This window comes from Charadrius vociferus, unplaced genomic scaffold (assembly GCF_000708025.1).
Source record: "Charadrius vociferus isolate BGI_N301 unplaced genomic scaffold, ASM70802v2 scaffold3060, whole genome shotgun sequence".
NCBI classification, from domain to species: domain Eukaryota; kingdom Metazoa; phylum Chordata; class Aves; order Charadriiformes; family Charadriidae; genus Charadrius; species Charadrius vociferus.
In genome coordinates, this window is record NW_009646401.1 from 31,114 (window position 1) to 45,225 (window position 14,112).

At 44.8% G+C, this 14,112-nt stretch overlaps 1 protein-coding gene across 1 annotated transcript; it reads left to right on the top strand.

Moving 5' to 3' along the window:
* Nucleotides 1-1,871: 1,871 nt before the first annotated feature.
* On the top strand, nt 1,872-13,738 carry MED1 (mediator complex subunit 1). Its single transcript, XM_009894534.1, has 16 exons — nt 1,872-1,958; nt 2,792-2,870; nt 3,320-3,374; nt 3,502-3,634; nt 4,405-4,433; nt 4,817-4,888; nt 5,194-5,268; nt 5,905-5,978; nt 6,357-6,446; nt 7,176-7,287; nt 7,612-7,736; nt 7,951-8,069; nt 8,687-8,888; nt 9,090-9,185; nt 9,293-9,398; nt 10,250-13,738. The coding sequence occupies exons 1-16, from the start codon at nt 1,872-1,874 to the stop codon at nt 13,497-13,499; spliced, it is 4,704 nt and encodes a 1,567-aa protein (XP_009892836.1). The 3' UTR covers nt 13,500-13,738.
* Nucleotides 13,739-14,112: the final 374 nt, after the last annotated feature.

Here is a 14,112-nt window from a genome sequence, read left to right on the forward strand (position 1 = left end):
TGTGAGGGGACGGGGGGGGCCCTCAGCGTTCCCGAGGCACCGGCGCGGCTCAGGGTCGGGCTGGGGCTGAGGTGTCTTCGCCGCCGGGAGGGACAGGATGCCGCCCGTGCCGGGTTTTCTCCGGCGCCGGGACTTTCTTCCCCGGGTCGGGCCTCTGGGTGTTGGTGCTGGCTGCGGGGTGGTTCTATTTTTGAAGGAAATAAAGGCGAATATCCTGGTGTGGCTCTAACTTCGCTGAAATCTGGCAGGAGTCTCCCTGTCCCTGTTCTTAACGGGATCTTAACCACTGTTCGTAAATAGCGGGAGGGAGAGTGTGAAGCAGAGGGAGCCCGGCTCCTGTCAGGAGCGGAGCGGGGGCCGTAGAGCACAAGCTGAAAGGCGGGAGGCTCCACCGGAGCGTCAGGAAACACTTTTTCGCTGTGAAGGTGCCCGAGAGCTGGCACAGGGTGTCCAGAGAGGTGGGAGAGTCTCCATCCCTGGAGAAGTACAGGTGCCATCCGTACATGGCCCTGGACAACTTGCTTGGGGCAGGTGGCTTCCAGAGGTCCCCTGCAGCCTCAACCCTTCTCTGATTCTGCTGTAGCTGAGAGGTATAAAGCATCTGAAAACGCCTAGCAAACGTTTAGTTAGTTCCTACGCTTGGATTTAACCGTGTCAGCATCAACATGCGTCACTAATGAAAACAAACACTTGAAACTTTGCAGGCGTGGGCTTCCAGGGTTGCATGCCGCGGCAGTTAAAATGTCACAAACGTGCGTTTGCCCTGGACCTGCTCCTGCCAGGGACAGGGTTTGTTTTGGCAGTGATGTCCGCTGGAGTTTTTTGACAAATGCAAGTCTAGAAAAAGCTGTCTCCCGGCAAGAAAAAAGATAGAATTACAGTACTCTTGAAATCTGCATTCTTTTTGTTCCCAACTAGGGAGTAGGGAAAAAATGAACCGTTTAATCTTGGAGCTTTTTTAGCTAAACTGTCCAACACTAGGTTTTTGCTTAGTGATCCTGTGTCCCTCCTTTTTTCTCATTAGAGAGGTATTATTCATAACAGTGGAACTTTCTAAAGTACACAGAAATGAGCTTGTGGAACTGCAGGGAGTAGATAGGAGTTTGTAGGGTACGGGAGGTGTTTTGTAAAGGCTGAGTAGGGTCCAGGTTGGCAGAGATCCGTGACTCCCCTAGTCGCCCACTGCTTCGTTGTCTCACGGTGTGTGGAGCCGTGCCCTGGCTCTAGAACAGCACTGTGGAGACATCAGCCCTCGCGTTTCAAGCTAGCGTGAGGTAGGAGTGTGTCTTTTCAGAGACTTTGTGACAACTGGCAATCGGACTGATTTGGTTGGGGTTTTTGGTGATGGAAGGGTCTGTGAAGATCCTTACTGTACAAGAAGTTGGAGAGTTGGAAGAGAGAACAGTGAAGGGGAATCCAGGAGATGAAGCTTGATCTCGCTTCTTTAACACAATGTTTTCTACGCCCTCCATTTCTTGTCCCAGGGAAGCTTCATCTTTTGACCATGTTGTCGTATCTTCAAACAGTGTCCCAATATATTCCTGTCATGCTGGAACTTAACCTGCTGGGGCAACATCATTCAGAGTCTGAGCAGAATAGGAGCTGGGCTTTTCCCAACAGGCCTGTAGGCATTTTCTGGTCCTTGAGGTTTTGACAGCTTGTGATATAGCCTTAACACTTACTTAACCTTAAGGTGTAGATCGCAGCAGTAAATCAGCAGTAAGTTAGTTTTTTAAAATCATGTTTAGCTTAAAGGTGGAAAGTATTTTTGTTACAACTGCCAAGCTTTTTTATTTGTAAAATTTCAAATGTTGGCTCATTCTCTGTTCTGAATATTCTTCTGTCTTACAGAAACGGAGAAGCTGAATAAGATGAGTACCCTCTTAGAAAGACTCCATGCAAAATACAACCAAAACAGACCTTGGACAGAAACCGTGAAGTTAGTCCGTCAAGTCATGGTGAGAATTGTTGGCATCTCAGCAGGAGGGCTTCTGAAGTTTCTTTAGTAATAATTTTGTTGTTGGTCTGTTAGATCTCTTCAAAGTGCTTTACATTTTGTTCAAACCTCGACTTCCTCCTGGACCAGTGTGGTTGAGGCATGTCAGTTCTCAAACCCTGCGGCATGCAGGGGAGGGAGTGATGTCCGTACCCTTTCTGTCTGGCGTGCCTTTGCCTTCCCTAATTCCAGGCTTCCCATCTACAGCCTAATTGATGTGGGGCAGCTGTCAGCTCAGCGCCAGGAAAAGGGTCAAACTTGTGGTTTCAGCCAGTGCTGAGAAGCCCAAACCATTCTGCCACTTGCTGTTTCAGGATGTTGCGTTTTATAAAACAATTTGCTCCCTGTTCAGTGATATTCAAAACTCGGTGTTGGCTTAGTCAAACATGGGTTTGAAATATTGGGGGGGGTGGAGGGAGGAGCAGGAGGCAGGGGAAAGCTACATCAAAGGCTTCTGCATATACTGTGATGTTGAAAGTTGACCTGTCTCATTATTCCTCTGTAGTCTCTGGTATAATTCTTAGTTTATACCTATTAAAAAGTTGCTACAGTCTGTTCTTCCAGATGAGCAAGTTGCTTAAAAGAAAATAAATCAATTTCAGACCTGCCTTTGTTAGCTGCTTCCAAAATGGATGCTGTTCTCCTACAGGAATCAAAATGAGGAAGTAATTTTGGGATGAAATCTAATCTGCTTTTAATTACCTAAATAAACCTCACTTGACTGAACAAAACTTGCAATAATTCCCTCTTACTGAGTGATATACAAAAAGGACGTTTTTCTTCTTTCTGACTAAGGAAAAGCGAGTTGTGATGAACTCGGGGGGGCACCAACATCTGGTGAGCTGTTTGGAGACTTTGCAGAAGGCATTAAAAGGTTGGTACGTTCTGTGCACGCGCTTCATGAACTGCCTGACAGTGATGTGCTATGGAAATGTTCCAAATCATAACAGCAACCACAGTTATTGTTAGCACGTTTCACTGTGTTCCTAGTGCACGAGTGCTCACGTTTGCATAAGCACGTTTATCTCAGTGCCAGTCAGTACCAGTCAAGATTGGCTGTGTTACTTTTATTGTAAATGCCCATACCTGAATTCCGTTTGCGGAAGAAAATCCATTCTGTCTTTGCAGTGCTGAGAACGTCTGGTTTTCTCTATGCAAATTGTTCTGCCTGTATTTTGAGTACAGATAATGTATATAGTTGTGAAGGTGTGAGCAGATGTGGGAGGAAGTAACTAGTTGAGATTGCTTTTAATGCTGGTGTCTTACTCCTGGGGAAACGTTGAATCATTTCACTAAGCCTACCTTTTTGCTCTCTCCATCTAGTATCTTCTCTGCCTGCCATGACGGATCGCTTAGAGTCTATAGCTAGACAAAACGGGTAGGTCTTCTCCTTTGTTTTATGGCAAAGGCTTTCCTGTTTATCTGTACACATCATAATCTCACTGCTGGTTTGATTGGTTTTTGTGTGCATCTCATAGTAATTTTTGTTTTGTTTTGTATGTAAGCCTTGGATCTCACCTTAGTGCAAATGGCACTGAATGTTACATCACTTCAGACATGTTCTATGTGGAAGTCCAGTTAGATCCTACAGGGCTGCTGTGTGATGTCAAGGTGGCTCACCATGGAGAAAACCCCGTGGTATGTATTACTGACAAAGATGAGGGTAACGCCTTTGTGTTTTTGGAACTGTCATTTGGCCCCGTTTTGTTTGAGTGGAGGAAATGGATTATATTTAATGTTCCGCTCGACCTAGCATTACACCTTTGCTGCTTGTTGTAGAGGAAAGGAAAAGCCTCCACGGAGAACTCTGTTCTTGTGGGTTGATCTGATCGATGTAGCATACGTGTGCAAGGACCGTTTTACTGATGGTCGCTCTTTTTCTCTGAGTGGTTTTGTAACCGGCGAAATTATTTGAGGAAGTTATCACTGTGTTTCTGAGAATTTTATTTCTGGAGGAAGAATAGGGAAATTAATCTTGTAAAACTTAGATCTGTGAATGGAAAATACTAAAATGTGAAATGCTGAAGGAAAATGGCTTTACTTCCCTTCTGCACGTGTGAGAGTTTGAACCTGCTATTTACATTGGCCTAGCCACTCTTCTGAAAACGGACCTTTTTTAGTATCTCTAGATAAAATCACAGGTTTTCAACCTAAGGCTTCACAATTTTAAAAGTTTATTTCAAATTAGTTGTTTAAGAGGAAAGAGCGTTGCTTGAATTTGTCCTGGAGGGGATTGACAAGCAGAACTAGAACTGTAGCAATGTGTAGTTGTGAGCAGTGTGTTGCTTCTCGAGAAAAATGGGCGCTCAGAAATTTTACTGTGCTAATATTTTACAGTTGCTGTGCTGCACAAAGACTGAAATTGCTGCATTCGACATTGATATCGTTGTATGTTCTTTCCTTTTCAGAGTTGTCCAGAATTGGTGCAACATCTAAGGTGAGCAGCAAGAGTTGTTTGTTGCATTTTCTGACAGGCTTCTCTTTGCAGTATTGATCTGATGCTATTTTATGTCTGGAAATGCAAAACGTTTCATACCTGTTCCTTCCCCACAAAGTCTCTCTGCTCCTCCAGGGCATTTTCTGGCTTTGGTTCAGATACTTCTGATTCTGACTGCTGTACGTTGTATCTTGGAAGCCACAACACAACGTTCCTCAGAATCATTAAAGCTGGATCATTTAAAGAACACCTTTCGTAGCTTTCATGTAGCAAATGTCTTTTCTTAAGTAACTTAGTGTCTGTATTAATAAAACTTTTTAAAACAAAACATTTTCTGTTACAAATTTGAATACATGTTAACTTTTTCTCCCTCTTCTTTTCAGAGAGAAAAATTTTGATGAATTTTCAAAGCATCTAAGGGGACTTGTGAACCTGTATAAGTTGCCAGGAGACAAGTAAGTCTGGGATATATTTATTTACATCCACATACATAAAATTAAACAAACCCACAAGCCTTTAGTTCTGTGCTTTAATTTGCATTGTGTGTGATCCTACTGACTTCATCACCACGGCTTGCATGTGCACGCAGTGGGTAGGAGGTTTTAATGTGAAGTGGGAATGCAGAATGAAAAGTTATAATTTCTAAATGCTCAATCTGATGGCAAGTACTGCAGCGTATCAGCCAGCAGTTCTGCGAGTTGGATTTCATTGCACAGTTCCTTTCAATTTCACTTATATTACGTTTGGTTTTTTTCCCCAGCAAACTTAAAACTAAAATGTACTTAGCTCTGCAGTCCCTAGAGCTGGATCTCTCAAAAATGGCGGGGATGTATTGGTAAGGACATCTATACAGTTTGTTGGGTTTTGTTGTTGGTTTTTTTTTTCTTAATAATGCTGCGTCATGTTGGCTGATTCGGATCATGCCAAGTATTGAGTATCCAGAAAGTGTCTCATCAGTGCCTTTACAGTCTGGCATTATTGCTAAGAATTACAATGCTGAGGCTATAGAAGGCCTGTGGCAGCAGGGAAATGGTGTATGCATATATATATATGCATATATATATATATATATGAAATGTATATGTGTATATGAAATGTATAAGTGTATGCATATATATATATGAAAAATGCTCAGAATTTTCTGAGCAATTCATTTTTAACTGCAGAATTCAGTTGAAAGTCTAAAAGGCAAAAAAAAAAGTTTGTAACTAGATGGATTAGCGGTCGTGTGTATTACGGTAAGAAATCAAGAAACATTTGGCCATCTTTCACTGCTGTGGATTCAGTGGATAAACCATCCATGCTGTAAAGTAGCTTTTGTTTTGCCTATTACAGTTTGAAGATTAAGATCAGTACCTCTGTGTGACTGAGAACTGTATATATTGAGCTAAAATCACTGCCGTCAGCACGTGAATTTTGGCTTCAAATATGGCTCTGGCTTGTTACAGACCTGTGATTGCCTCTCTTGCAGGCAAGCCACCAATGCAAATCCCCTCGACAAGATTCTTCATGGCAGTGTTGGCTATCTCACCCCCAGGAGCGGAGGTATCTTTGATTAACACTTAAAAAAAAAGAAAAGAATAAAAATTACTTTGTTCAGGGTCCCCTTCATGGACGTTAGTTTCACATTAACTGGTGGCAGTAGTGGAAAATGCTAATCAAACTGAAAGAGGGACAAGGTGGTTGAGTATTTCTAAGTCCCACATGATGCAGAAAGCCAGCTTTTCTTTACAAAGCCACACACGGTAGTTTTATGGCAGATGGTCAATTCTGTGTCAGAGAACAGCTCTTTCAAGATGCACTTGCAGCTCTGCACAGTGTGTGCTGTGTTACAGTGCGAACATTGTGTGGTTACAGGGGTTAATAATGATCGGGCTAATTTGTATCGTCAGGATGCCTGTTCAAAAGCTTCTCTCCCCACAGGTCTCCTGATGAATCTCAAGTATTATGTCTCGCCTTATGATTTGTTTGAAGATGGCACTGGAGCCCCCGTTATTTTGCATGAGAACAATGGTAGGTCAGCTTTAGAAGCTACTGTGGGCTGCTGCTGCTTGAAGGAGAGAAGAAAGCAGAATTCCAACAGTCTAGCTCCCCTCTGCTGTCACCCTGTAATACAGGAAAATCATAGGTTGACTTGCAGAGGACACGAGTTTCATAAGCCCACGTGTAAATGCTGCCTCAGTTGGCCATCTTCTCAAACCGCGTGGCTGCTCTGGAGTTTGAACTGGACTGCTATCAAGGGTGACGGGGTGACGGTCTGCAGACAGAGCCTTTTTGCATGTTGTCGCTAATGTGGGATTTATTTTATTGTGGAAATACTAGTGTCCCTGCCATCTTAGTGGAAGATTATATTTTATGCACGTGCATGGACATTTGTCTCTTGCTAAAATGACAAAACCAAACACCAATTAAAATTGAGGCTTGTCTTGGGAAAGAAGAAGGTGAAATTGTCCAAAATCTTTATTTGTTTTGCTTTGTAAAGAGCATACTACAAACTTCAAATGTATTTGGAATATATTTTAAGAATTATGCAATTGATCTACCTTGCAAGAGAAAATATAGAGCATTAGGTAGTGTAATTAGTTTGGCTGTAGTCCATTTAGTGATAAAGGTGAACGCTGAAAACCGTGCCTTGCTGGGGAAGTAAGATATTTCCACCATAGTGATATTTAATTCATAAAGCTCACATTGGCTTTTTTCATCGGCTTACGTTGGGTTTTTTTTTCTTGCTTCCTCTTGCAGTTCCTCGGTCTTTGGGTATGAATGTGTCAGTAACAGTTGAAGGAACCATGACTATGTACAAACTTCCAATTGCACCACTGATTATGGGCTCTCATCCAGTTGACAGCAAAGGGTAAGCAAAGGCCACGTCTGCCAGGCCCTTCCCGGAGCCCTTCTTCACGTGCAAATTCAACACTCGGTCCTCTCGTGCAGTCACAGTGGGGAGATGACTGCATGATGTCATAGCATTATATAAAGCACTTATGCGCTGTCTTTAAGGCAAGAAATACGTATTTCAGACATGTGATGTGCTTTTGAGGAGTGTCTTAATTTTTTAAGAAGGTGTGATAACGTGCTTGTATTTGAGCAAACAGTAAATTGGATGTCTGGTGCTCCCAGCAGAAGCCGGAGTCATGCCCTGCATCTAATAAAATCTTGTATTAACCCAATATTTCAGGACGCCGTCTTTCTCGTCAATCACCAGTGCCAACAGTGTGGATTTACCAGCTTGTTTCTTCCTGAAATTCCCACGTCCCATTCCAGTGTCTCGAGCTTTCATTCAGAAACTTCAGGGCTGCACAGGTGGGTTGCAGATCTGTCAGACAGATACTCCCTAGGTTTTTATTAATAAACTGCTGCCCATTTTTAAAGTGTGCCAGAAAAGTTACTCAAGGTTTTGTGCTATTTCCAGTAAAACCTGGATAAGTTTCTTTTACTAGATGTTAACGCCTTCTCTGACCCACCATCTCTTACTGGCTCCCAGGTGCTATCATTCTGTGCCATCTTCTTCCCTCAGGTATTCCGCTGTTCGACACGCCGCCAACATTTGTACCCTTGTATGAGTTGATCACACAGTTTGAATTATCCAAGGAGGCTGATCCTCTGACTTTAAACCACAATATGCGCTTCTATGCAGTAAGTATGTTGTTACAACCAGGGTGTTATACTTGTAGGTGAGCAGTTTGGGGTTTTTAATGTGTTTCAGGTGTCTTTCAAGTAGGATAAATGAAATTGGTACAGCATTTACCCACAGGCAAGAATTTTGCTGTCCAAGCGTTAGAGCTCGGATACAGACATGTCCACAGTAATTAGGAAAATTAGGTAATGAGAAATCCATTGCTGTTGAAGTGCAGCTGCAGGAATGACAGCAGAGGTACGGGACTGCCCCTTCCTCTTGTTCGGACTGTAATGTGTGGCTGAATGAATCACATCACTTTGGGAGAAATCCTAGTTCTTCAATTTGTCGATGACAGATCTCCTGTTAACTTCAGAGGATTTCTCTTTTCCCTCAGAAGGGATGCCATACTGTATGAAGCTGTTTCAGTGGGGACAATTTGGCAGTACTACTTCTGAGGAGCCCAACTCATGTTTTGTGTGTTCAGATTGGAAGAAAAGTGTCTGTGGTGTTTGTCATTTTCAGCCAGAAAGGTGGCTTGGTGTCACTTGGATCTGGGGCCTGCTCTTGCCTTCCTAGATGTCTGTATTGCCTTGTACCCAGCAGTAGTTGGAGTAAAGCAGAAATTGTTTGTCAGGCTCTTCCAGGACAGCAGCACTGTTACTTTCTGAACAAAGATGCTCCTCTCCCAGATGGAAGAAGCCTTCAAGGAACTCTGATTAGTAAAATCGCCTTCCAGCACCCTGGCCGGGTTCCTCTCATCCTCAATTTGATCAGACATCAGGTGGCGTACAACACACTGATTGGCAGCTGCGTCAAGCGAACAGTTTTAAAAGAAGGTGGGTACCACATCAAGTGGAATATAATGCATGGATAGTAAGAAACCCTGGGGGATTTTTCAAGGTGTAGGAATAAGAAGTGAGGCCCATGCTGCTTTCCTATTTTCCCTTTTATTTTTTTCCTTCTATGTGTGGGTATTGAGATGGTGCCTCTGGTTCATCCCCCATGTTCCCTAATTTAACAGTTGCCATGTCTTTCAGATTCTCCCGGGATCCTGCAGTTTGAAGTTTGTCCTCTCTCTGATTCCTGTTTTAGTGTATCCTTTCAGCATCCTGTGAATGACTCCCTGGTGTGTGGTAAGTGGACTCAGTAAAAGCATGAGCGTGTTGATGGGAAGGAAGGCAGGGTTTTCTTCCACTCTAAGCAGGATTTTGATCACTTCCAAATGCCTTCTCTCTTTTAGTGGTAATGGATGTGCAAGACTCTACTCATGTGAACTGTAAGCTGTACAAAGGGCTGTCCGATGCTCTTATCTGTACAGATGATTTCATTGCCAAAGTTGTTCAAAGGTAAGCTGGATTTTTCTGTGCCACCATGCACTCCAAATCGTGTAGATGAATTCTGTGTCTAGCTCATATTTATCCTGGTGGTTTTGGAGCTGTTCTGTCTGTGGGGGAGTTTTGATAGTGGTTGTTTAGAAGAGAGGAAAGCTTGGAGCCCTATGGAAAATTCCATTCCAGATGCTGAACCATAGCTACTTATTTTTGGGTGCATATCCGAGGTGCCTACCTATTTATGCCTTCTCCTGCAGTTGGTTCCTTCCTAAGTCTTGTGAAGTGTGGAAGAGCTCCCCCGCAGTTTGTCGTTTACACAGACCTTTTATCAAGGTTCCTCCACCCCAGCCGCCATTCAGAACACAGCAGTGTTAACAGTGCATGACACAGACCTCTTCAGTGAGAATAGCAATTTTTTTCTTTCAGAAGGTTATAGGCTTGTCGTCCTTGAGTAGAATGTGGCATTGTCATTGGTTTTTACAGGGTTGCAGGAAATTAGGTTTGCCAAGCTTAGGCAAAGGTGTTTTCTGGCAGAATCAGAGCAACAGCCCAGATTGCATCCTGTGCTTTAGCTACAAGATCATGATCTGTCAGCTATTAGTTATTAGTTAATTGATTGATTAATTCTTCCTTTGTGATTGCAGGGCCATGCATAAAGGCACAGTTGTCTCATGGCTAGATAAGTGTGATGGGATAAGCGTGAATACAAGCAGAACAGCAGGGCATTTACAGTGCCCGGACCTGTTGCTCTCCTGTGCCCAAGAGCCTTACTGCTTGCTTTATGTCGGGTGAAGTTCTTAAAACATCTTCAGTGATGCTGTAGGGCAGCAAAATGCATGCTAAGCCCTTTGTCTTGTGTCTTGCAGATGTATGTCCATTCCTGTCACCATGAGAGCAATTCGTAGAAAAGCAGAAACGATTCAAGCAGACACACCAGCCTTGTCCCTCATTGCAGAGACAGTAGAAGATATGGTGAAGAAAAATCTTCCCCCAGCCAGCAGCCCAGGGTATGGCATGACCACGGGCAGCAACCCAATGAGTGGTACCACTACCCCAACAAACACTTTTCCTGGGGGGCCCATCACTACTTTGTTTAACATGAGCATAAGCATGAAAGAGAGGCATGACTCGGTGGGCCATGGGGAGGACTTCAGCAAAGTATCTCAGAACCCTATTCTCACTAGTTTGTTGCAGATCACAGGGAATGTGGGGTCTACCATTGGCTCAAGTCCAACCCCTCCCCATCACACACCACCACCAGTATCCTCACCAGCAAGCAACACCAAGAACCACCCCATGCTCATGAACCTTCTTAAAGAGAATCCCCCTCAGGATTTCTCCACTCTGTATGGGAGCAGCCCTCTCGAAAGGCAGAACTCTTCCTCTGGCTCCCCCAGAATGGAAATGGGCCCTGGGGGGAATAAGCAAAAGAAAAAAAAATCCCGCGTGCCGGCCGACAAGCCCAAGCATCAGACTGAGGATGATTTCCAGAGGGAGCTCTTTTCAATGGATGTTGACTCCCAGAATCCCATTTTTGATGTCAACATGACTGCAGATACCCTGGACACCCCTCACATTACTCCAGCACCCAGCCAGTGCAGCACTCCTCCTACTACATACCCGCAGCCTATACCTCACTCACAGCCCAGTATTCAGAGAATGGTTCGACTTTCTAGTTCGGACAGCATTGGAGCCGATGTTACTGATATCCTTTCGGATATAGCAGAGGAGGCTTCCAAGCTACCCACCACTAATGAGGACTGTCCACCCATTGGTACTCCAGTAAGAGACTCTTCTAGTTCAGGACATTCACAAAGTGCCCTCTTTGACCCAGATGTTTTTCAGACGAACAATAGTGAGAACCCATACACAGATCCAGCAGACCTGATAGCAGACGCTGCCGTGAGCCCCAACAGTGATTCTTCAAACCATTTTTTTCCGGATGGAGTAGATTTCAATCCTGACTTGCTCAACAGTCAGAGTCAAAGTGGTTTTGGGGAGGAGTACTTTGATGAGAGTAGTCAGAGTGGAGACACTGATGATTTCAAGGGCTATGCATCCCAGGCTATCACTAGTTTGGGGGTGCAAGTCTTGGGGGGTGATGGGGGGGAAAATAAATTTAAGGGGAGCAACCAGTCCGATACGGTAGATTTTAGTATTATTGCAGCTGCAAGCAAAGCACTGGGGTCCTCTGACATCATGGAGCATCACAGTGGAGGTCAGAGCCCTTTACTGAATACAGGGGATTTAGGAAAAGAAAAGTCTCAGAAACGGGTAAAGGAAGGCAATGGTTCTGGAAGTAACATGGCAGGTCCCGGGATAGACGGGAAGCCAGGGAAGCGCAGCCGGACGCCATCCAGCGATGGTAAAAGTAAAGAGAAGCTTCCAAAGCGGAAAAAACAGGAGACAGATGGGAAGTCTCCATCCCACAGCTCAGCAAACAGGCCTTTCACGCCACCAGCAAGCACAGGTGGGTCCAAATCTCCGGGGAGCTCGGGCAGATCTCAGACTCCTCCCGGTGTAGCTACTCCTCCTATTCCAAAAATAACTATTCAGATCCCAAAAGGAACAGTGACTGTTGGCAAACCATCTTCACATGGCCAGTATACAAGTAGTGGCTCTGTCACCTCCTCCAGCAGCAAAAGCCATCATAGCCATTCTTCCTCCTCCTCCTCTTCTTCCTCCTCTTCAACCTCAGGCAAAATTAAAAGCAGCAAATCAGAAGGGTCTTCTGGCTCAAAGATGAGCAGCAGCCTCTACTCAAGCCAAGGCGGCTCAAGTTCAGGTCAGTCCAAAAGCTCCGCTCAGTCGGTGGGAAAGCCTGGATCCTCCCCCATCACCAAACACGGCCTCAGCAGCGGTTCTGGAAGTACCAAGATGAAACCTCAAGGAAAGCCGTCCTCACTTATGAACCCTTCCATGAGTAAACCAAACATCTCTCCATCTCATTCTAGACCCTCAGGGGGATCTGAGAAGCTTGCTTCTCCCATGAAACCTGTCCCAGGTACTCCCCCATCATCTAAAGCAAAGTCGCCTATCAGTTCGGGTTCTGGAGGCTCCCATATGTCTGGGACCGGATCAAGCTCAAGTATGAAATCGTCTTCAGGAATGGGATCCTCTGGGTCCATGTCACAGAAACCACCTCCTTCATCAAATTCTTCGACGGCATCTTCATCTTCCTTTTCATCTAGTGGGTCTTCCATGTCTTCATCTCAAAACCAGCATGGAAGTTCCAAAGGCAAGTCTCCAAGCAGAAACAAGAAGCCATCTCTGACTGCAGTCATAGACAAACTTAAGCACGGGGTTGTCACTAGTGGGCCTGGTGGAGACGACCCAATGGATGGACAAATGGGGCCAAGTTCCAATTCCTCAAGCCATACTATGTCCTCCAAACACAATATGTCTGGGGGTGAGTTCCAGGGCAAACGTGAGAAGAGTGACAAAGAGAAATCTAAAGTCTCTGTTTCTGGAGGATCTGTCGACTCTTCCAAGAAGACTTCAGATTCCAAAAATGTTGGAAGCACTGGAGTGGCCAAAATTATCATCAGCAAACACGATGGTGGTTCCCCTAGCATTAAAGCCAAAGTAACCTTGCAGAAACCTGGGGAAGGAGGTGGGGATAGCCTAAGGCCTCAGATGGCTTCTTCCAAAAGCTACGGGTCCCCTCTAATCAGTGGATCTACCCCCAAACACGAACGCTGCTCTCCCAGCCACAGTAAGTCACCAGCCTACACTCCCCAAAACATCGACAGTGAGAGTGAGTCGGGCTCTTCCATAGCGGAGAAATCCTATCAGAACAGCCCCAGCTCTGACGATGGCATTAGGCCTTTGCCCGAATATAGCTCAGAAAAACACAAGAAGCACAAAAAAGAGAAGAAAAAAGTGAAAGACAAAGACCGGGACAGAGATCGGGATCGAGATAAAGACAGAGACAAGAAGAAATCTCACAGCATGAAGCCGGAGAGCTGGTCCAAGTCCCCGATTTCGGCTGACCAGTCTCTCTCCATGACGAGCAGTGCGATCCTTTCGGCTGAGCGACCGTCCCGGGCCAGCCCGGAGTTTTTGATCGGGGAGGAAGATGATGATCTCATGGATGTTGCTCTAATTGGCAATTAATTTTCTTAGTATCTTTAAAAGCTGAGCTGTACGCAGGACCTGCGGGTTCTAGAGGCTGAAAGAAAGGAACCGTTCATTGCAAACCTGCCACGCTCATTTTTACGGGGTGTGTTTGAAGAGAAAAAAAAAAAAAAGTATTTCCAAGGATCTCCAAAGTCTGACCGGAAAGTGTGAGTGCCAGCAGCTCCTTCGGCCAGGCGGGTCCCTGACTGTGGCCTTCGTCCCGCGGATGCTTACACTCACTCGTTACAAGTATTAATAGCCCCATTGGAGTTACTGGGTGTAAGGCTACGTGCGTGTGAGCGTGGGAGCAGCCCCCAAACTGGTGCAAACAGAAACATGGGCAATTCTGGGAGAGTCCGAGTTCCTCTGCCCCTCTTCCCATTCAGAATAAGTTGCTTTAGTTTTGTAGGAATTTTTAAGCTAATTATTTTAGGGCATGTTTTAGGGGTTTATTCTTTTTAAAAGGGTGGTTGGAAGAAAAAAACTAATTTTTTTAATTTATTTTATTTTTGTGGCATTTCTTCGTTCAATGCCTGATGCAGTGGGGTGCTGAGGAACTTCGCCTTCCTCTGATAGGAACTGCTCTGCAGAATCGGGCACTGTGCTCTGA